The 19,835-nt window shown below is 35.5% G+C and overlaps 2 protein-coding genes across 3 annotated transcripts; both read right to left on the reverse strand.

Annotated features, from left to right (window-relative positions):
• Positions 1–1,690: 1,690 nt before the first annotated feature.
• On the reverse strand, positions 1,691–5,349 carry LOC102630760 (15-cis-zeta-carotene isomerase, chloroplastic). Its single transcript, XM_006478830.4, has 4 exons — positions 4,548–5,349; positions 3,289–3,435; positions 2,922–3,131; positions 1,691–2,125 (listed from the first exon to the last, which is right to left on the reverse strand). The coding sequence occupies exons 1-4, from the start codon at positions 4,977–4,979 to the stop codon at positions 1,790–1,792; spliced, it is 1,125 nt and encodes a 374-aa protein (XP_006478893.2). The 5' UTR covers positions 4,980–5,349; the 3' UTR covers positions 1,691–1,789.
• Positions 5,350–7,190: 1,841 nt separating this feature from the next.
• On the reverse strand, positions 7,191–18,812 carry LOC102631369 (importin beta-like SAD2). Of its 2 annotated transcripts, XM_052436619.1 has the most exons (23): positions 18,479–18,812; positions 18,191–18,326; positions 17,972–18,059; positions 17,545–17,694; positions 16,715–16,762; positions 15,392–15,554; positions 14,545–14,729; positions 14,260–14,433; positions 12,978–13,123; positions 12,772–12,895; positions 12,483–12,663; positions 12,191–12,350; positions 12,055–12,096; positions 11,797–11,915; positions 11,513–11,711; positions 11,079–11,210; positions 10,293–10,396; positions 9,939–10,118; positions 9,116–9,255; positions 8,871–9,010; positions 8,616–8,776; positions 8,157–8,283; positions 7,191–8,066 (listed from the first exon to the last, which is right to left on the reverse strand). In XM_052436619.1, the coding sequence occupies exons 1-23, from the start codon at positions 18,566–18,568 to the stop codon at positions 7,906–7,908; spliced, it is 3,150 nt and encodes a 1,049-aa protein (XP_052292579.1). In that variant the 5' UTR covers positions 18,569–18,812; the 3' UTR covers positions 7,191–7,905. The 2 variants fall into 2 exon arrangements, with proteins under 2 accessions (XP_052292579.1, XP_052292580.1); XM_052436620.1 differs by lacking the exon at positions 16,715–16,762 and having other exon boundaries at positions 18,479–18,811.
• Between the last annotated feature and the right edge of the window lie 1,023 nt (positions 18,813–19,835).

The following is a 19,835-nucleotide window of genomic DNA, read 5'->3' on the forward strand; positions in this document are numbered from 1 at the left end:
GTTAACTTTTTTTTCTACGGTCTATTTTCACCATATCTATGTGCATGTAAAAAATCAGCTCGAAATTTATCATCATCTCCCTTTAGAGGCAAAATCGCTATTTAAAAATTTAAAATCATGTGCTATGGGCTTCAAAATTTTTGAGATTTTTTTATTATTCAGTTTTTTTTTTAAATTCACAAATATTAGCTTGGGTCTCCAAATCGACTCTCTTTTTTTTTTTTTTTCCCGTATTATTTGGTTTCACTAATACCATATGCACGAGAAAATGAGCTTGAAGTTGAACACTATCGCCCTTTGTTTGCTGTTGCCTTTGGTTCTAGACTTCTAGTCCCAAACTAGGTCTGAAAAAAATTAAGTTTTTCTTTTTTCAAACCCTATCCTTCTAAAGAGTTTCATAACAATTCGACAAGTTTTTTTTTTTTAAGAATTTTTTTTTTTATTTTTTGAAAAAATTTAAAAATTCTTAAAAATTATTTTGGGTCCCCAATTAGACTTATGTTTTTTTTTTCCTATGTTCTAATTTCACCAATATCTACATGTATGCAAAACGATCAAGTCAAAATTCAACACTATCTCTCTTTATAGATAAAATCACCTATTAAAGATTCAAAACCGTGTGCGATTGTTTGGTTTTAGACCCAAACTGATATTTGTAGATTTACATTTGGGCATGTATGTTTCCTAAGTAGAGCATCTTGAGTTACATATACATTGCCTTTTTCTAAGCTATTTTCTTTAATTTTTTAAAACAAGCATATAAAGACTTTGTGTTTGGGAAATTGTACAAAGTTATCCGTTTTTAACATCAAGATACATAGTGAAATATCTCTATAGTTATAATGTTAGGACCAAATTAATTTTTCTATTATTAAGAGATTATAACTTAATAGAGGTGTAATAATTATTGTTTTAACTTAGCTATTCTTAATGCAAGTAAGATAAAAGTAAAATATGTACTACATTAACCACTAATTAATGGAGCATGTCAAATTCAATAGATATTGATAAAAGAGATAAAAATAGTTTTAAAATACTAGTATATAAATTATATAATTATGTTGTGTTGTGAATATGCACAATCAAAATTTCTCATTTTCTTTACTATTTTTTTAAAAATAAATTATTGTCTCAAATAAATTTAAAAAGTATTTGTTCTGTCTTAAACTTTTAATGTAATACAACATATATTTCTTGCAATTACAAATAATTATTATTGGCAGATTTTTTAGGATGAGATCTAGAAAAATTGTAATATGTTACAATATCATATTTATTCTTATTTATAACTATTCTAAATTGAAAGCATAACTACATGAAAATTATTCTTGTATACAATATCCACATAAAGAGATTTCACTGTATATGAGAAAGATGCACGTTGACGCAAAGAGTAGCTAAAAGCCACATATTTCATAATTCTGCTAGCTTTACGATTTTTAAGCAAACCATCCGTGGCTACAAATGAAGCTACCGCGCAACCTTTCTTTCAACTTAAAAGAGTTAGTTTTCTTTGCAAAACCTGGCTATAGCAACATTGAAGATATCAATAGTGTGGCTTAAGTTTAGTTTGTAATATTAGCTTCTTTAATTCAAAGTTTGGGTTGCATCATTCTTGTATCCGAGCACAGCAAGGATTTGAGAAGCCAGTTAAGTGGTTTTTGAGATGAATCAGAGATGAACTTGACAATGATCCCAGGAACATTGGTCAACTCAGTACTCAAGTTGCCAGACCTTTTAATTAAAACATTCAAAACAATTTTGCCAACTAAAAACTCTGACTTGAAACCTACCAATGAAGCAGGAAACTGGCAGACTGCATAAGTGGATGTGCAATGTATGCACCCAGTGTCAAAGCAGTAATGGTCAAATATGGAAGTCGAATAAATTCTTTATAGTAGTCTTTGGGCAATATTTGACGGCCGGTGATTATAGCTGCAAATGGAATTACACTAGTTCGCCTCTTCACAGCTTCAAAAGCCTCCCCATATCTTGTAGCCAATCTCTTATCCCCATTCCAAACACCAAACAAATGGTGTCCAATTAAACCCAGTGACGCTGCCGCTGCTACTGAATTTCCAATCCATAAAGTGTGAGCTAAGCACCAGATTACCTGCCCAACCATCTGCAAAGTAAATGTAATTTGTAACTTGAACATGATCTGAAAATGGCCCTATTCTCTAAACAAGCACATATAAATTATCATTTATTTAGAAGCAAATGATGACAGTAGTAGAAGTTTAACGGTTTTCATTTGTATCAATTGTCAGTATTTTAACCTAAACCAATTGCCTGCCTCCAACCACCGCATAAATCTGATAGAATGTTTCTTTCAAGCAAACTGTTCTTTTTTCTTCAAAAATACAATACCAAAAATGCCCAAGAAATCTTCTTAAACTATAGTCAGTGAAACTACTAACTATAGTCAACCCAGCAAACAAGATGGTGACCCCGGATTTTAATTTATCTGCAATCTCTAGGTAGCTGAATTTCTGGCCACCATTAACTTTATTTGGCACATGCAGTCAAAAAGGGGTTGCCAACGATGACGCACTACTTAGCAAGTCAGCAAGATCTCATTGGAATGACATTAACATGAGCTCTCATCTGAATGATATCAAAGATGGCTTTTTCAGAAACCTCGTGAAGGTTAAACTGTGCAGGTTGATTTTTTATTTTACCAAAATGTTTAAAGTAAATGATTGATTATATAGAACAAATGTAATAACAATCCGATAAAATTTATATACAATAAAATAAAATACCAGACATTAATAATACCGAATATAATGCAAGAGTATCAGTATCTAACCAGTCCAACTTAATGCCAGCCTCAGTCTATCAAACACATGTAAATAATTCCAGCCTGAGTCTATCAAACACAAACGTAAACACTGATAATCATAAAATTGATATCATACCTGTGGGTGTCGGGTGATTCTCATGACCCCAGTTTCCCAAAGGTGCATTTTAGGCTCATCAACAGCTGCCACTTCCAATAGATTAAAGGTAGAAGGGTAGAGGAAAAAGAAGGAAACAAAACTAGAAAGCCACACAATCTGATGGACTCCAGGGGCACCTTGAAGTTGCCATAACTGCATCCCATCGTATCTATGGTTGATGAAGTATACCTGAATCAAATCACTCCAAAAGTTAAGAAGTCTGCCACTGCTAGAATATATTTCTATCATGCCTAACAAGGCTAAGAACTTAGAACAAGAACTGCAACAATAAAATTCAGTTTCGCTAAGAGAATTTCATACTTTGTATTAGAAGATTGGAACTCACAATAGTACTAACAGCTAATGGAAGAGATACTCCTGCGAACAGAACACGATAAGCACGTGCACCAATAACTTTCTCACCCATGTCTCGAAGACTAGCCAAGCCACTGTGGACAGTGGCAAAAATGAGAATGAGGACCGACATTACAACCTGCAGTTGGAAAACCACTGTTTTATACTGCATCATTATTACAGTCTACACTAGCAAAGTCTCAGAATGGTAGAAAAGGGAAAAAAATGAAAATTATAACAGCACATATTTATTATGCAACATAAAACAATTATTTGTGGTCCAGAAGAGCCTTAGAAATTAAGTTAAAAAAAAAAGGAAGGCAATAGTTTGGAATATAGGTTCTTTCCCCCTTTCAAGTTTCTTTTTCATCAATTACGTACTTTCATACCGTCTACGAAAAAAATGGAAACATCGAAAATAATATAACATTAGTTCACTAAAACAGAGTTCTATACTCTACTAATGATTTTACACACCCATCAAATTTCTGCAAATGCTATAAATACTGCTGCTTATACAACTGCCTATTCCGTCCACCTTGAAGAGCAAGAAGGAATCAAAATTCCTCTTTTACTGAGTACGCTTTAAGTTCCCAGCTCTACGAAAATCAGGATTCCATTTCAGACAATACATAGCTACAATCCAAGCCACATTATCAAACTGATTAATGCGTTAAAAAAAGTACATGATATAGCTAGCAGTTGGGCATTTCTCAGAAGAGCAACATGAAGATCCATTCTTAAAGTAGGGGATATTATAATACCAACAAATACTCACCTATATAAGTCACCCTTAATGCCAGTCTACATAACCATCCATGTGAGTTTCACATCATACAATGTTCAATTCTTTCGAAGGCATTGGGTCCTTTTCCTCGAGTGGAATAAACTAAGTTAAGTTAATCAGATTAAGCTATCATGTTCCTATCTCCAATGCTGATACGCAATTATCACTACCCAATTGTCCTTCTTGTTTTCTTTTTCCAGCTCCATCGCACTTCAAACAGATGCGGACATCCTTCTTCTAAAATAACTATTGATGCAAGCAATTATATAAGTAGGTGGCAATCTTCAGAGAAACACTATTTCAAACATCCTCCAATAGGAATCCACTGCAAAGCTTATCGAGTAGCAAAAGTTTATTAATGAATATGTATTAACAATTGGCGACTGCAGAGTACAGACATACATGCAAATCAAATCATTATAAAATCATTGAAAGCAGGAATCAAAGAAGAAATTTTAACTTACCTCATGACTGTCTGAAAGGGAGGAGACGGAGTCGATAAAAGCTTTGCCGTAACCAGTGGAGTTATCAATCCAAAGCAGCTGAAGCAGAAAGAGAACCACTCCCAAAATCACGCTGAAATACACCCACGAAGTTAATCTCTGGTTCTTCAAATCGAAAGCCGCCGAGTCTTCGCCCGCCAAAGTGGCCAAGTCCGTGTCCGAGTCAGTGCCAGAGCCTGTCTCTGTGCGACTGCGAACCAGCACGATTTTTTGTTTTGCAGGATTTGAGTTGAAGAACAAGGTTAAGGGACAGGGTGGTGCTGGCTTTAATTTACAAGAGATTGAGACTGAGGCTGAAGTTGAAGCGTCTCTTTTTGTACGAATATTTGCAAACGCTTCCTTCTTGGTTCTGGGAACCGACGACGAGAGAAGAAGACAACTACTACTGCTCATATTTTTTCTTTTTTCTTTTTTCTTCTTTTAATTTAATTTAATTTTATGTTAAGACTTAAATTTTGATTTTGTGTTTAGAAATTAGTTGAAGAAGAAGAAGAATATTTATGGTAACCCTGTGTCCTTGTCCACCAGAGACAGCCAAAGAGACGTGCAATTGGCATCTGCAGAAACTGTGTATAATTTGTGCTCCATGACACCATCGTACAATTTTCAACTATTTTATTTATGAATAAAATACCATATTTGAGGCTGGGGAGTGGGGACAGTTTCAAGCTTGTGCTTCTCTGCGTCGTTTGCTCTACATACGATACTAATAACTCTGGCTAACGGCGATTATTATCCTTTTTGACTGAATTGAATTTGAAGAAATAACTATATATATATATATATATAAATTCGTCTTGTGACTCGATTTTGTTGAAGGTATGTCCTGTAAATATCTTATATATATCAGCACCGATATTCTCACACCAATGAGCACCACAGTTAGCACAAAACGGTTCGTTTTGTGCCACCTATAAAACAAATTACTGTTGCTCCAAAACACACACTCGTCTTGCTCAAACGTAAGCGCAGACTACACACACTCGTCTCACTGGACCACAGCACTCACGCCGAAACGCCGTGTTTCTCACCCACTCGACTGCTCTGTGCTCTGTCCATCGGTGTTCTCTCTCTCTCTCTCTCGCCGTGGGTCTCTCCACATTTGGCTGTCAGCTGTCTCACTCGCACCGTTCACAAGACACGCTCTCTCCCTCTCTCCCTCAGGGCACATTTTGTACACAAATATCCGAGAGTAAATTCAATTGGTTATCAAGATTCCAGTTTTAGGCAGATTGCTTTCAGACATGTAGCATTAGAGTGTATGGTCTCTTCCACTTCAGTTTAGCGAGACTGGTTGTGTTCATTTGTTTCAGCAATATATTCCCCTCGTATCACGATTGTAAACAACGATCTGCGAACTTGAACGGAAAAAAGGATATGCCTTTTGTAGATTAAAGAGATTTGTTATATTTTTAGCTAAATTGTGGTTCAAGTTTAGTCAATTCAATGTCGATTTGGTCACCAAGGATTTTTCCCTCTCAGTCCGATAAGGTAAAAATGACATGGGGAAAACAGAGACAGAGAGAGAGAGAGAGAGAGAGAGAGAGAGAGAGAGAGAGAGTGGATTAATGAAATTTGAAGAGAGTGGAAAACATGATCGGTGAATTTTGGAGGGGGGAGACAGAGTGGCCCGTGACCCACGGCGGCTGGATTTGGAGAGGGAGAGAGAGAGTGACCCTTGATCTACGACTGCTGGATTTGGAGGGGGGAGAGAGAGAGCCGCCGACGGAGTGTGATGAGGATGAACGAGAGATTGGTGGCTTGGTGAGATTTGTGGCAGCGAGCCGTGAGGGAGAGAGCGAGAGAGCGTGTGCCGTGAGGAAGAGAGCGAGATGTGAACGATGTGTGTGTTGAGAAGTCAATGAGTAACAGTGACAATATATAGTCTTAACAAAACGCACCGTTTTGTGCTAACTGTGGTACTAACTGTTGTAAGAATCTCATTTTCCTATATATATATATATATATAGGAGCTTGCTAACTTACAGATTCTGTAAGTTACAGCTCACTCACAAACTTGGTTGTGGGTCCCACTCGGGCCCACAGCCAAACACTATTTAATACTATTCATGTGAGGGCTGTTACTTACAGAATCTGTAAGTTAGCCCTCTCCATATATATATCCTAACTCGATGCAGCCATAAACCGTTAGGTAACAAGCCTCAGTCCTTTTCCATCCGGCCCAAACCAGACCTAATTATGTCAAGATCATCGCCGTCTGATTGACGGCGCACACGTGGAACGGTGGAAACCCCACCCCAACAAACACATACATACAATCATGCAAGTCCCCTGATTATCAAATGATAAAACGATCACTTTAACACCACATCAATGTGTATTTCTCACTTAAACCAAGATATTTTGTAGCTAAAGGAAAGTCTAAATGGGACGTGAGTCGCTCATACCAACGAAAGTTCACACAGGCTAATGCTACAGAAACAAGCATGACCACACTAGACTGGAATACACTGCTGCAAAAATAGAAACCACGTACAGATCTATCCAATCTCTTGGATTATTAAAATACAGATCAGAAAAAAAAATATATATATGAAAAAGCAAGAGGGGGCTACTAACAGTAACAGAGAAAGACAATAAAAATTTGAAAAATAAAAAAACTCTCCTCATTGATCATATTATACAAAGAATAAGCATAACCGTTTTACAATCAGCAGTGAAGCTAAGCTTGCTAGCAAGCTTTTTTGCAATGACCCCAAAACCTCTGACCCAGAAACAACAGTACTCCATGATATTGGACTGTGCCTGCAAAATGTGGGGGGAAAAAAATGTAGCCTACCCTTTATAAGAAAATATCAATACAGCAAACCTTCCAATTACAAGCAGATGATATATATATATATATACCCTCCCTGCACTCAACCAATGAGGCAGATCCATGGGTTCTAAACCAATAAACGAAAAATTTAGACCCAAACAAATGACCAACCAAAATGGGGTAAACCTGAAGAAAAAAAGAGGGACCCAAAAAAAAAAAAAGATGTAAGAGAATACAGGCGTCTTCTGCTATAGAATTGCCAGACTGAAAACAATTACCATCCCAACGGCAACCCCAACAAGCGGCAGTTCCAGTGTTGTGCCTTACCAAAGGGATCTTGGATACACAAAGCTCCAAGCACTTGCAAACTGGAAAATCTCTTGCGACTGACGGGCTCTCCCTAACCATTGAACCAACAAAAATACTCTGAACACGGCCAGCAATTGATTTCTCTAAATCATCACTGAATGGATAGAATAAGCAATAAACTCAGAATGCAAATCAAAATTTTTTAACAGCCATATCCATTGAGTTCTTAAGTCATTGAGTGGCGGCAGCAGATGCTTTCTCCATTTTTTCCTTCTCAATCTCTACTCTCCTCTGGTCAGCATGCTGGGCAACTCCATTTGCAAGTGCCTGATACTGGAACTCCAGTGTCTGGGTAAGGTTTTGAAATCTCAATGGATCTGATGCCTGCATGGCTGTGATTCATGGAGCAGTAGCAGGTAAGTCGAGTAATACTAAAATAAAATTCAATTCAAAAACATATCAAATTTCAAAGTTTGCCGTACCTTTAATCGTATCCACAAAGAATACAAATGGATCCACCTCATCAATAGGTGATTGTAACTCTTCATCATCACTAAAGTCATCATCTGAGTCATCGTCATCCTCATCATGCGGACGGAAAGCCCTTGCCTGAAATTCCAAATGACAGATAATGATCAGATGACAACTTTCCATCCATGGAACATCAATTGCTGGATCATGAGAGATAATGATCAAATACCATTACCATTTCACCGTTCATCGGATCCTAAAAATGGAACATTCCCCATATGTTGGGAATACTATTACCATTTGAAGGGAGTGGCCAAACCTCTTAATCCTATGTATGTATTGCAAAGTTTTTGTGTTCCATTTTAGGATTCAACAAATGATGAAATGGGCATTTCATAAATATCTGCTCATTTAATACCTTGTTTCCAAATTAAAACTACCTTGGGAAAAAATTATCAATAACTACGCACCTGTGCAGCTAACTTTTGAAGTCTGATGCTGTCAGCTTCATCTCCATCCTCAGCATCAACACCCATTTCCTTGTCAGAACCATCACCATCATCATCCTCATCATCCGTTTGGAAGCCATCCATATCATCATCATCTTCGGCCTCTTCATCCTTCGCAGCTTCTGTAAATTTTTACACAAGTATCCCAATACATAAATAAACAGTTAATATAATCACAAAAATAGTAAGGTAAAAAGATTAGAGAGAGAGAGAGACCTGCAACTTGCTCCTTGTATGCAACTAGGAGATCAAGAGTAGCCCTGAAAACACGGCCCAACGCCTCCCCTGGTAATTGATCCGCAGTAAGTGCAAGTAGAGATGTCAATCCCAAGCAGCAAACTTTCTTATCATGTTCCCTTCACAAAAATCATTTCCATACACATTCAAACTTTTGCCAACATGAAAAATAAATGAGGCATAAGCGGGATGGAGGAGGAGAACACAACAAATCTAACAATCACCTTTTAAAATTAACCCGTAAACCATTCTTTTTCACTTGTTGCAACATCTGGAACCAAAGATTAAAAACTTCTGTTGCAACACCAAGCTTGTGCAATATGCTAAGCGTCAAAGATGAGTTGTAGTAAAGAGCATCGGCTATCTGCTCAAAAGAAACAGAACAACTTCCTTGAGGAAAATTTTCAACTGATAAATCAGTATAACCAAATGTCAAAACCACTAATATAAAAAAGAGATATGATTTAAATAACATCCTTAACAAGTATGCATAATCTAGGGGATAACACGTCCTCCCTTTCATGCTAACTACTTTACATTCTCACTCAAAATTACCCAGAAAAACCAGGTAAAACATTCTCCAGAACATTTTCTAATTTGAATGACCTGAACTGAATTATTAGTATTCATGATTGCTCAGGAATGTCATCCCATGGCTGGATATGCATAGTTTTGTAGATAAGAAGTCCGAAGTCCAATAGATCATAGATGCATTGTTCATGAATACAATTGCGGAACTATATCTAAGAACAAGTGCATATTTTACTCAATCAAGTCACTCATAGACTTATAAAACAAACTGAAATTTACATCTCATCAAAATAGTGTAGTGCTGAGGGGAAGACAAGTAATCGCTTCACGTCAAAGGTATCTAACTTAAAAACAGAAGAAAGGGACACCAGAAATGAAGCTAACAGCTTGCAAGAGAGGGACACCAGAAATGAAGCTAACAGCTTGCAAGAGAAGACAATCCTCATGATCAAAGCCATTTATTTAGAGGATGACAATAATACTCAGATCAGAATTAGCTCTCTCATGAAAACTTACCACTTGCACAAGAAGACATTTCAAATATGACTTCTCAGCTCGACGCAACCGCTCAACTGTGATTCTCAAATATGGCTCAACCCAATGATCCACCTGCCCTTTACAGTTCTGGAAAACTACTTCAATGAGCTTTGGAGCTGGTTCAATATCCCCATCCTCCAAATTTTTATCTGCCATGATCTAAATGGTAGAAAAGGAAGCACAAGTAATGTAACTGAATGGAATAATTAGGGAAATTACGAGAATCTTACCTTTAAAAAAAAATCATATTTTTGGAATAAACAAATAAGTCCTTTCTGATTCATTTCAACAAAGTAGAATCTAAAAGCAATCTTGTCAGCAGAAATGACTCACAGATGAAACCATACTCCAAAGGCTTTGCTGATAATCTGGTTCCTTGCAAGTGAGGAAGTGTGCAGTGCCCCTAGATATATAGTTGTCCAAAGGAACCAAAATATCTGCATATAAGTGAAAAGCTGTTAGCACCCAAGCGTAGAAGAACCACATTATTCAACTTCAGAAAAAGTGCCAACATATTTGGCAATGAAGATGGGAAGAATGCAGCAAAATCCTGAAATTGCATGAATCATGACCATACATTCAGGCTAGGAATTCAGGCTAGGAGACACATAAGTATTCCACAAACTATGGCCTGGATCCCTACATTCAGAAATTACAAGCAGTCCATACAGCAGAAAATGTGACAATAAAATCTAGTGTTTGTCGTACCACACTTACTTGAGAAAAGCTTCTCCATACTTTTTCTAAGACAGCCAAGATTAATTATTGATCCCAGGGCATTGCATTACATTATCAAACAGGAAAGAGAAAGAAGCATTATGTTTGCTCCAAGGAAAACAGATCAAATGCATGATATAATAAAATTCCAATAATACACATTACAATCTCTTACATTACATAATAACTTTGATGCATGAAATATGTAGATACTGTTTATTGTTCTACTAGTACTATTTTAGAAAAATAATTGAAACCTAATACAAAATAAAATCTTTAGCTAACAGTCTAAAAAGAGAAGATTAACACATAGGCCCTGTCATACATGATAACAGTGATTAGCAAGTACTATAAGAATATTCAAAAGCAAACAAAAACTGGTGCAACGAAAGCTCATATTACTTGGAAAGAAATCAATAGCCCAATCTGCCAAAGCTTCCATCATCAAAGGCCAAAGACTCCACATCTCTAAGGATATTGTAGGAGAGAAAAAGGTCATATATGACACAATCTCTAAAACTTCTTCAAAAACCTCTGCAGAGATCAAGAAAAAAGTAATTTAATGAGAGAGAATTGCGCCAAATATCCTGCAATAACAAGAAAATTATGTAGATAAACCTCGAGTTTGTTGACTATCTATAGTTACTAACCATTAAAAGAGTTGAGAAAATACAAAAAATCCCTTAGTTATAATTACTAACGATTACTATGATCCACAATTAGCTAAAGCCGTAAACTACGGTTGGCAGATACATCCACACATGACACAGGAGAAATTAATTAAAAAAAAATGTAAAACGGTTGCACTAGATGCCAGCTAGATGTAATATGCTTACCTTGGCCATCGGTTGTCAACATTCTGCGCATTATTGGAAGCAGAGTTGGCTCAATTTGGACAAAAAGGTGAGGAAGCCTGCTAACTGATTCAAGAATTGTGCTAATAGCACGCAAACAACCAACTGCAGCCAAAGCACCAGGATCATCAGCATCCTCATCAGCTTCAGCAGTGTTCATACACCTCCAAAATGCAGCTGCCTGAAAATAAAGCCAAAAAGGAAAGTTCCAACAGAAATAATATGACCAGCGGTAAACCATTCCAAGAAATGAAAGTACGCCATACCAAATTCTGGCATAAACCAAGAGCATAAGGCGCCATTTCCTCCCCAAATTTGTCCACTATGGTCTCTAAAGTGAAGACAAGGTCCTCATTCTCAACCTCATTCATAAGTTTGAAAAATTCTGCACGAAGAAATAGTATAAGTCGATGTAAGCAAATAATCAAGGAACTGGTAACAGACAAGTAGTCCACGAGATTTTGCAATAATAAATACTAATAAGAAGCTTGTCTAGTCCATAACAAACTTTTAATGCAACTCACCATCAAGTAGTTGAGGGAGGATTGGACGAATCTCATTCAAATCTAAATGGTGAACAAAGATTACCGTCAGGCACCACCTTCAAGTTAGAACCAGAAAAGGATAAAAAAATTTTAAAAAAAATTAGTTGCAACATACCTCTGCAAGCTTCAACAAATGATCGTAATGCAAACACAGAATCAACACGAACAGGAAGTTCTGGATCCCGCAACCCAGAAACCACACTGTGCAGCGCTTTACGAAAATTGTTCTGATCTGAGAAGTTGATATGGGCATACTGTCCTGCAACCCATGCCGCCTAACAACCAGGCCAGAAAAGTATATGAATGTAGCTAACTCACACAAAAGTTTAAGCAAAAGAGCTAGTAAAAAGGTTTTTCTCATCTAAAAGTCCAAATAACAAACATCCCAGCATAATGCTTCAACAAACCTTGGCTCTAAGATGACCAACAGGACTGCTAAACTCAGGGAAGACATGTTGCACTAACATGCGCTCCAGTTCAGATTTGTAGGGTTCAGTTTGTTTCAATTTATCACAAAGAGCTCCAATAGCAAGCAATGCGCCATCTTTCTGTCGGTATGGTTTATATTCCACCGGTGTTTCATCATATCTGGATTGAGAACAACAATCCAGAAGAAAGAAAAAGAGAATAATTTATTAAAGAAAAAATTAGCAATGAATTATACAGCCACATGGAACCTGAAATGCAAAAAAATACCTCTTAAAAATTCCAACAATGAATTGAATGAACTTTTGAAGGTTCTCTTTCCCACGTTTTCTGACCAGCTCACTGACAAAATCCATGGAAGCGGTTCGGGGACTATATAAATCTTCAATGATATCTGCAGCAGGGCAATGGAATATATATACTACCTTTCCCAACCCAGGTTTTCAAACACAAAAAGACAGAAGTCAAGAACTCACCATAGCCCTTTCTCACGTACTCATGCGGGTCTTCATCCCAAAGCTTTTGGTCATTGTCATTGAAGCACATAAGAGGGAAAACTATTTCAAAGAGAAGGACATCAAGCCGTGGTTGCAGCAAATTGTACATACTATTCTTAGAAATACTGCAAAGAAATTAATATTAACGGTCAAAAACATCCTTCTGCAGTAAGAGATTATTTGTTACAAATACTGCAAAGAAATTAATATTAATAGTCAAGAACATCCTTCTGCAGTCAGAGATTACTACAACACTACAATAGCAAGAGCAACGCATTAGGAAATAAAAGGACTTAATGAACAGCTTCAAAAAGTTTTTGAGCTTGGAGGAAAGATTTGTGAGTTGTGACATAGTATCTTGAATTCATAAATTAAGCAAACCCTTTTTTCCCCTTGTTAACTTGAGGTTCATGTTTTGAATTACTTATAGAGCCAGAGCAAAGGAAAAATACTTATATAATCATTAACCCTTCTCAAAAAAAGATCACCACACAGGTCAATCCCCCATACTCTAATAGAAAAGACAAGAAGATTTCTCTTATAAAAAGCATAGAGAAAAAATGAAGTCCAAAAAGAAATAGAAGAGAGAATAGTTGAACCAACTGGCAAGGACAGATTTTATAGAAATATGATAATGGGCAAATTTTACAAAAATATGATAAAACGAGGCTTTAGCAAGGTCACAAAACTGTGAAGATTCCATCCTATTTAGTATACTCGAGACTTTTCATTACAAAGAAGCAGAAATAAATGTAGGCTCAGAATACATACAGGTGTTTAGAACTAGACGAAGTCCTGAAACCCCATATTCAGATGTGGTTTTTCCAATTTTTTTTTTCTTTTTAACTACTCCTGATCATTGTCTAGCAACTTATGTGCTGGAAATGGCTACCCGACACCTCTACCATTCAAATCTTTCCAGTCCAATGTCAATTAGGCATTAGTTAGGCCTTCAACATTGCAAAGACTTGCCACTAAAGCATAGGCCACCATTTTCCACCTACTTTTGGCTAAACATTGCAGAGTTCCAACTAAAGCATATGTCTCATAACAATACTCACTTCATCACCTAATTACCTAGGCTTCATAGCATTGAATTGTGGCTACATGGTGATATTGATCAATGTGAATACATACTGATATTAGAAATTCTTATAAAAATAGCACAATTCACAGATAAATAATGTTTCAAAGAATGATTGAATTGAAAAGCAGGAAGTAGACAAAATACATGATAAATTCTTGATACAATAGAATGTACCTGTTGCTTAGATATTGAAGGATAAGATTGGTTACTCTATCAGGTAAATAACCGCCAACACGAATCCTATTCAACAGATTTAAGTGGCACTCCAAGATCTTCCCAGCATAATTCTTCTGAAACATTTGGGCAAAAGCTCTGTTTTCTGGATTTTGAAGTTTCAGATCTCCAAACCTAAAGCACGAAATAGGTATTTAATTGAACATGACTGGTCCACGAAAAAAAAAAAGGCTGACGCAAGGCTTACACTAACTACTCAAAATTCATTCCAAAATAAGAACTTACCTAGTGTACAGCCTGTTCAATATGTGAACCGTCCATTTCTTCACCTTCCACCAGCCCCATGATTTTCTTTGCTCTGGATCAGCAGGTTCGCCTTCTGAGGGTACTGGCCTCTCCAGAACATTCAAGAAAAGAATCATCCAAGCATTAAACACATTTGGATCTAAAAGCTGCTTTGGTATCTCCAACTGAAAAGAAAAAAAGACCAAACCAAAAAATATAAGTAGATTTTAATATATTTCTCATTGCTAAACAGACCAGAGTTGTTGAATAGGATAAAACTGCAGTTTTCAGTCTAAAATGGATATATTGCCACTACCTCAAAGCAAAAATATAAACAACCTATGTCAACAGAACATTACTGCTCAGGCCACACTAACAGAAGCAAAGGCTTGTTTTACATCAGCAAGGGTAAACAATTGCCATAACTTTCATCGTATGGTTCATTAATTTAACGCAAGGAAAATTTATGAAGATATTTATTAGATGCACTATTAATCTAGTAAGGATGCTTGAAGAGCAAGTGCAATACTTCTTCCAAAAATGTTGAGCAGTTAAAAATAACGGAATGGTGTACTTTCAAAAAGTACATGCATAAACAGAATGATGCAGCTTAACCATAGCAATATATTCAAGTTATCAAACGATTTCTATCACAGATAAAGTTAAGTTTTATCTTCAAAAAACAAGTGTCGCAAAATGAAATGGAAGGATTATTTGAACATATAATACATGTAAGAATGCAACCTAGATAAAAGAAACACCAGAAAGGAAAGGAGTTTCAAGTAAGCAAAGAATATAACTTCTCAGTACAACGTTAAAGCACTAACAAAACTTAGAATCAACTCACATATATAGATGACCAGAATATTTTACAAATAAGCTTGATCAAATCAGCTACTTCCAGTGATGGGTTGACAATCTGGACGAGTCTGTTAAAGATATTGAGAAGGTGATGAAATGTTTCCTCGACAATACGGTAAACTGGTGTCCTCTCCTCATCTGACTTGAACCTAAAATAAAAAAGAATTGGTTGAAATCAGTATAATACAAAATCAGTTTATAGCTATCTTCTGCACATTAGAAAGAAGAATTTAAGGGCTTCCAATATAAAATAATTAGTTTCTTTTGCAAATAAAAAAGAAAGCTTCAAAGCCTTTAAATGTGAAATAAAGCTTGGATCAGATAATTTATTACTGAATAAGTGGGGCTAATGGCATGGTTATGCATGTACAATCAAATTATCCTATTTTTGAGCAAGCTTACTCCGACATAGTTATTAACCTGAATAGATTCTTTCATCAGTTCCACCAAATAGAAGTAGACAGAAATAGTACAAGGAAAATGAAGAAAACAGAATATTAATATACTCTCAGCTTATAAGCTAACATTAAGGAAGTATGTAAGAAGCAAAATCAGAACTCTCATAACCATTCTCAGGAAGGAATTCTACATTCTCTTTTCCTCGGTAAAAAAGTTCTCAGTAAATCCTAAGTTAGATGGATACTGGGTCGCGATTTTAAGCAGTGTCCCGAGATTGCAGAGGAAGCTGGGAACCATAAACTGAAATGCCTAAGACTTGGAAGATCATATTTTGTGCATTGCCAATGCAACAAACAAATGAATGATAGTTATTAAATCTTAGCAGACTCCAGTATGTAAGACAATTTTTATTCAATTAAAAGTGCCAGTCCAAAAATGTTAAGCATAATAAATATTATCACTGATTGGAGCACAACAAACTATATGAGAGACACATTTCAGTATATAATAAGAGACGATAACACATAAAATTTGAATTCCATTTAGAGCATATTCTGGTACTGGGATAGGGGATGAATGCCCCCATAGCAAATGGGAAGAAATTTTACCAATAAGAGAGGTTTTAGTAACGTGAACAAAGCAAGGCACCAAACACTAAAGCAACCAAAATAATCCAAGTGATATACAGACAGGGCAGCTTTAGAATTTTAACACAGTCATAGTGAATAACACACATAATTTGGACAGGAGAATTGGGAACCAATTTACTAATTGATATTGATCCAAAACTAAAAGCATGAAGACTGATCCGAATAAAATTTTATGGATGAAAGTTACATTCAATTTCTATCCATCTTATACTAACAAAGAAACCCATTCAAACAAGTTTAGAAATAATGGTTCTACTTACTCATAGATTCTATAACCTTTCATAGAAGTACTATCAGTAGGTTGGTACCTGAGTAGAGATCGGAGTGGTTTAAGATAATTGAAACAATTCAAACCAAAATTATGTATAACAGAATAAGAAAGAAACTTAGAGCATTTAAAAATCATTTATTAAATAAAAATTGTGCTCTTGAGATGTTCTCAAGATTTGAAAAAACCGAGAACTATGATTTGAATATGAAGATTGTAAATCGTGTTTTGTAAAATAATTTGAAGAACCATTTTTCTATAAATTCCACTATCTAAGTATTATCCAAGGGTTAGTATTAGTGCATAGATTAAATTGATCAGTCATTAATTTTCCCGAAACAGTTTCAAATAATTTTCAATTTTACTTGAAAAATCATCCTAATTTTATTATTCTCAAATAAAACAAATAAATAGACATTAAAGCACAATAATATAAATCCAATGTGAACATAAATTCTCAAATGTTAATTAAATTAAATATAGGAAAAAAAAAATATAACAACTCCTCCAATTAATCGATAACTAACAATTTTGAAGAGAAGTAGAAAGTTGGAGTCATTCTCGATATTGGAAAACATTGAGAACATGGAAAAGGTTGTTTCCCAAGCTTTTCACTCAAAACTGGAAAACATCTGACACCATTTTGTGAAAATTGTTTTGGAAAAACCTACCAAGAGAGTTTTGTATTGAACTCAGACTCAGAAAATGGAAAATGCATTTTGTGAAAGGGTAATTAGTAAGGCCTTTACTTGTGGAGTTCCAAATATCTTTGTGTTGGGGGGGTTAGTTTTTAAACTAAACAAGAAGAATGCGTTTACTCACTCGTATTTTCTAGAGAGAATCCGCAACACAAATAGAGCTCCATAAACTTGCTGATCTTGTAAGTTATGCTTAACCCAGTCCAAAAGATGTGGCCACTGCTCAGGATAATCAGCATGAATAATTGTTTTGAGGCACTCACCCAGCTGCACCCTACACAAAATGTCGTTAAATTAGAAGCACATTTTCCAAACATAAACAAAACTCAAAAGAAACAATGAATAAAGTTGACACTTCATTGCGTAATCACGCACTAGACAACAAAGTTGCAGTTAACAAACAGCAGCATGCATGGAAAACAAGTGTGTTGCGCAGTAAATGCATGTCTAATGCATTAAGCATATCAAATACACATTAACAAAAATGGGAAAAGTGCAAAACCACACAATATATTGAACCGAGAAGCCAAAGAACAGACAGAAATTAGTACCTCAACAGTGGGGGGACTTGGGCAACAAAGACAAGAATGTGATCTCTCACCATGTCTTTATCAACTTGCGATATTTTCTGTTGCTCATCTACATACAGTCAAACATATGGCACAAACAATACGCATAATAAACATGAGCAATGGTTCCAAATAATACTTTTCTTGTTACTCTATGAAATAGCATATGTTCAAAAAAAAAAAAAAAAGAGTATTATATACTTGGCTCATGAGGTGCCCAATTCTTGGCTATGAAATTCTTGAAATGAATGCTGGCTACTTGTCGCACAGACAAGTCACAGTTATTGTCCACAATGATCTGCAATAGCCTCACCAGATGCTGAGGCGTGTATTGAAACTGAAAAATAACAAAGAAAAAAAAACCATAAAAAATAGAATCATTAGCGAGTTGCTTTTCTTGCCATTCAGTCATAAGGAAAAAAAAGAAGTAATTAGTTAATTTTACTTATAGCTAGTTAATGAAGCAGTTAAAGGAACAAAGCTAGTTACCTGATTGAGGCTGTGCTCGGCAGCTTTGCGTTCTTCGGGATTGGGGCTGAGAGCACCTTGGAGGATGAGAGCAAGGCTAGGGAGATCCATATCCGATTCCGATAGTATTACTAAAATTGAAACTGAGTATCAAATCAAATTCAATTCAAAAACCCTAGTTGAAGTTGTAGTTGCAGCTCCAGTTCAATTAATCGAAGAACAGCTGATGATTCTCTCTGTCTCTGCGGGGGTGTAAAGGTGTGGGAAGAGAGAGAGAGAGAGAAAGAAAGAAAGAAAGAGAGAAAAAGAGTGTGTGTATGCGTGTGTGTTGCGCTTTGCGGAGAAAGACAGCTAGAGAGAGTGGAACGCTGTATGTATTTAAATCATTAGGGTTTACGGCCTTTTAACTGAAAATTATACATTACTTTTTACTACTTTCATTCACTCTCTCCTCCTCCAGCCTTGATTAGTTAATCGTTGAGTTACTCACTCGCAGTCTAAAGTAAAATTAAAAGCTTTAATTCTTTTTCTTTTTTTAACCCAAGTGCCTTTAGCTAAAAAAAAAAAATTTGTGAATAGTGCTTTATTTATGATTTAAATATTTTTCTTTTTTATAGCTTATTTATAACAAAAGTCAATTGTGTCTTAGTCTTTTTTTTTTTGGAATAATGAATTATTAAAGTAAAGAATTATTGTTATAGTCAATAAATTTGTTCATTAACAACTTAATATGACTAAGTTATTTATATTCTAACTTATATATTTTCTTTATGTGGCTAAGTTAGAAAACTACATATATATATATATATATATATATATAGTTTTCTAACCCGAGATTTTAAAGTGCAGAAAAAATTCGAGAAATCTTTAAAATTGTAGAGTTTAAAAATCTTAGAACTTAAAACAGTTTATACGCTTTCCGATAGTTTCTCGCACTTTAAAATTTTAGATTGAAACATTCCTTTATATTAATAGTTTTTTGGTGGAAAATTTTAAAATGCAGGAAAAACCCGAAAAAATTTTAAAACTGTGGTGTTTAAAAAATTTAAAATCTCAAACTTTTTCATATTTTAAAATTTCGGATTAAAACATTCCTCTATATATGTCGCGACACACACATTTGTAATTTTGTAACACCAAATAACTTTTATCAAAACACCTAAAAAATTCAATAATAAAACTTTAGAAATACTGTTACAATAATTGCATGCTTTTACAATAATAGGCACCATAATTGAATTTTTGATATCCACACAAGTTTGGGTCCATGAAGGTTAGTTAACAAACAATCATTTCTCTTCGCGTAATCCGAGGACAATGAGAAATCGTCCCCGTTGATTGCTCGGTGAACTCAGTTGGCTTTGGCATTGTCACATAC

The sequence above is a fragment of the Citrus sinensis genome, chromosome 3 (genome assembly GCF_022201045.2).
Source record: "Citrus sinensis cultivar Valencia sweet orange chromosome 3, DVS_A1.0, whole genome shotgun sequence".
Classification (NCBI taxonomy): Eukaryota; Viridiplantae; Streptophyta; class Magnoliopsida; order Sapindales; family Rutaceae; genus Citrus; species Citrus sinensis.